The 3,328-nt window shown below is 31.3% G+C and overlaps 1 protein-coding gene across 1 annotated transcript in view; it reads left to right on the top strand.

Annotated features, from left to right (window-relative positions):
• The first annotated feature begins 374 nt into the window (after positions 1-374).
• Positions 375-3,328, top strand: part of LOC106472360 (putative ATP synthase subunit f, mitochondrial) — a 4,442-nt gene continuing 1,488 nt past the window's right edge. Inside the window, exons 1-2 of the mRNA XM_013932997.2 lie at positions 375-531; positions 2,624-2,722. Of these exons, the coding sequence (XP_013788451.1) occupies positions 453-531; positions 2,624-2,722 (178 nt within the window). The 5' untranslated portion in view covers positions 375-452. The remainder of the gene's footprint in view (positions 532-2,623; positions 2,723-3,328) is intronic.

Below are 3,328 nucleotides of genomic sequence, written 5' to 3' on the forward strand. Positions count from 1 at the left end.
TACATTTATAATATTGTCTTCTTCATTACCCAGTCAAGCCGTCTTCAAACTTTTAAACGTCAAATTTATTGCACCATTTTTTTAAAGAATGCTTTAAGAAGTTTCAGCTCAAAGTTATTGTTTAATTTTTTAGTATAATTGATTTTACGTTGATGATTCGGTACGTACAAAATAATTTATCACTTTGGTTTCAAAATGAATTTATAATCGCAAGTCCTACGCTACCATTCTTAAAAAATCAACTAAATGTAAATTAAAAATATTCTTTGAAATTATAATTGGCTATTAAATTTTATACGTTCAAAGAGGGGGCCTTTTTTCATTTTTCTGGTCTTTGAAATATTTTCCGCTACAAACATATTTCTATACCACTTATATTTTTACAGAGGGAGCTTTTCTAACCTTGTGGGACGAAGTAGTTTTTGGATAATCTATAAACTTATAAGATAGAAATGGGTTTTGGAGATTATCCAGCAGAATACAACCCTAAGGTTCATGGACCTTATGATCCAGCAAGATATTATGGCAAAGGTAACAGTGATTTTAATTGCAGTATTGGATACATTATTATCTTAACTCTTGTTAATGTGTAGTAACAATTACATTTCTGGCACTGTATAATCTGAGGACTAGGCAGGCTAGTTTAAAGACTACCCTGATTGAGTTGTACTCGTAGCACAATGTATCATTACCAACTTGTCGATTCTATTTCTAAGCTATTCCTTTCTGTCTTTATTCCGTAACATATCCCATGTACGACAAGAAACCCTTCGTCCTTCGAGACTGTCCTTGCACACTTGTCCATGTGAAAAATTATTGTAACACTGGCCTCTACTATTGCTAATGGCAGCTCGTACAAAAATACCTTTTCTTTATGCTCAACCCAGATCACTGAAAACTAAAATACTCATCCAATCTACTCTTAAAAGTTACTTTTTCAATAGTTTGGCCACACTGTTACTCAGACAAATAACTGTATTAAGTAGAGTCATGTCTGAGTTTCTCATATCTTTTCGAATTCCAATCTCAACAACTTGATAACATCCATTCAAACCCTTCTCCTGTGAAAATATTTGGAGAGATTTCGGCCTTCCCAGAAGTAAATTTGGGAGTAAATATTCTTTCAAATAAATCACAAACTTTTTCTATGCCCTCAATCAGAGCTTTTAAAATTTGTCCTAAAAGAATCGATTAACCTAAATTAGTTTTTCTTATTACTGTTTTTTTTTCTAACTATTCAGTAACTGAAATTATGATTAAAATAATTAATGTATCAACAATAACTAATCAAAATTAGGGTTTCTACTTATTATTAGTTTTAATTATTCCAACTATCCAAGTAATTGTTTTTGAGCTGCTTTTGCAAAAATATAACATAACGTAATGTTTAGGGACAACAAGAGACCTATTTGTCCATCTAGGCTGTCCCATCCTCTAAACTAAAATTATTAAAGAGAAAATACCAGAAAGCAACTCATTCCAAAGGCCAACCACCCTGTTAGAAAAATAAAACTGTCTTAGCTGAAAATATTTCTTATCCTGCCAAAATTTATATTTGTGTCCACTAATCCTACCATTCTCACCATTAAATATGAAAAAAAATAATGTATCAATGTTATCAATTCTCTTAACAATCTTAAACACCTCAACTCTTTTCAAGAGAAAACAACTTCAGAAATCTTAACCTCTCCTATGACAACCCCTCCATCCTAGGCACCATTCTGGTAGCCCTAATCTGAACCCTTTCCAACAATTCAGTGTCCTTCCTAATTTACTAATACTTTAGCAAAATTAGCTTTTATTTTTCTTCTTTCCACTTTCCATGTGTTTTTATAATAGACAAATATACTTTTTAAATTATCTTTTTTTTTTTTTGGTAGTAAAGATATAAACATTAACTTCTGATCTGAGCAATTGATTTAAGTGCAACTTTGATAGTTTATTTTGGAATGGATGATTGCAATAATTTGTTTTCAAATTATAGATAATTGGAAACTAATGTGTTGATTTCAATCATTAAAAGTAATAAACATGATTAGTTGATTTTGTGTTTAGATAAATGTTGGCCAAAGAAAAAATTTTTTATTTTTAGAAAAGCAGATGCACTGATGTGCATAATTCATTTAAAATTAATGGTAGATTTTATAAATAAAGTTATTTTGTGGTGATCTTCAGGTTGAAGAAAGAACATTCGTAGTAGCTGTATCTCATTTTTTCTCCAACAAAATAAAAAAATTTAATATCTACACGGTAATTTTTTTTTATTTTTCTTAGCTAGGCCTACAGGAATCAAACACGAGATCATGATGTTACCACCCCTAAATACATCTGTCATGGTGGTTGTTGTCTTCCTAGTGCAAAGCTGTGCAGTGGGCTATCTGCACTGTGTCCATGTGGGGAATTGAACCCCAGATTTTAGCTTTGTAGGTCTATAAACTTAAAGGAGACTCTTGCATGGATCTTATTAAAATATAATATGCAGATACATCTGTGTAAACCTTCAATACATAAATATATTTATCCTTATGTCTGAATTGATATGTAATTAGTGTTTTAGGGTAAGCACAGTTGTATTACTGTTAGTTTTTAATGTGTTAATTTGTAATTTTGTGTTTGATTACAGCTGAAATTCCCCTTGGAGAGGTGAAAGTTGGGGAACTTGGGCAGTGGCTTTTACGACGTAACAAGTCACCGAATGCTATGGCGGGAGTCATTAGCAGAGGTCATTATTATTTGAGTAACAATTTAGCATTGGTATTGTCTAAAGCAGGGTTTCTCAAACCTTTCTGAGTTGTCGACCCCTTGATGGACTTGTATAGTTGTCATTGAACTCCAAATTAATATTTTTCATAATCATAAAATAAAACAAGTGATTAAATTAAAATTTATTTTGAAAATCTGTACTTTTCATTAGTGTTTGAACTTGTACACAGTGGAAGATTCTAGAAAAGGAAAAAAACGTCATTCGCTCACTGTTGCTATTAGGCATAAGGCGGTTAGTTGCGTAGGCCAACTTTACCCTAGTGGCTATTTTCGATTATCACATTGGGAAACCCTGATCTCTAGGCTTCTTAACTTAAGTATCCATTATTTCTTCTTCCTACGTAATATATACATCTAATTAACTATACAATTCTTACATCTCTGTATGACAATTAGAATACATTGTTTCATCAGTTGGATATCATCACTATTAATGGTAACTTACATTACAAAATTCTTATCAGTATATCTAATTAACTATACAATTCTTACATCTCTCTGTATGACAATTAGAATACATTGTTTCATCAGTTGGATATCATCACTATTAATGGTAACTTACATT

This window comes from Limulus polyphemus, unplaced genomic scaffold, assembly GCF_000517525.1.
Source record: "Limulus polyphemus unplaced genomic scaffold, Limulus_polyphemus-2.1.2 Scaffold5273, whole genome shotgun sequence".
Lineage (NCBI taxonomy): Eukaryota > Metazoa > Arthropoda > Merostomata > Xiphosura > Limulidae > Limulus > Limulus polyphemus.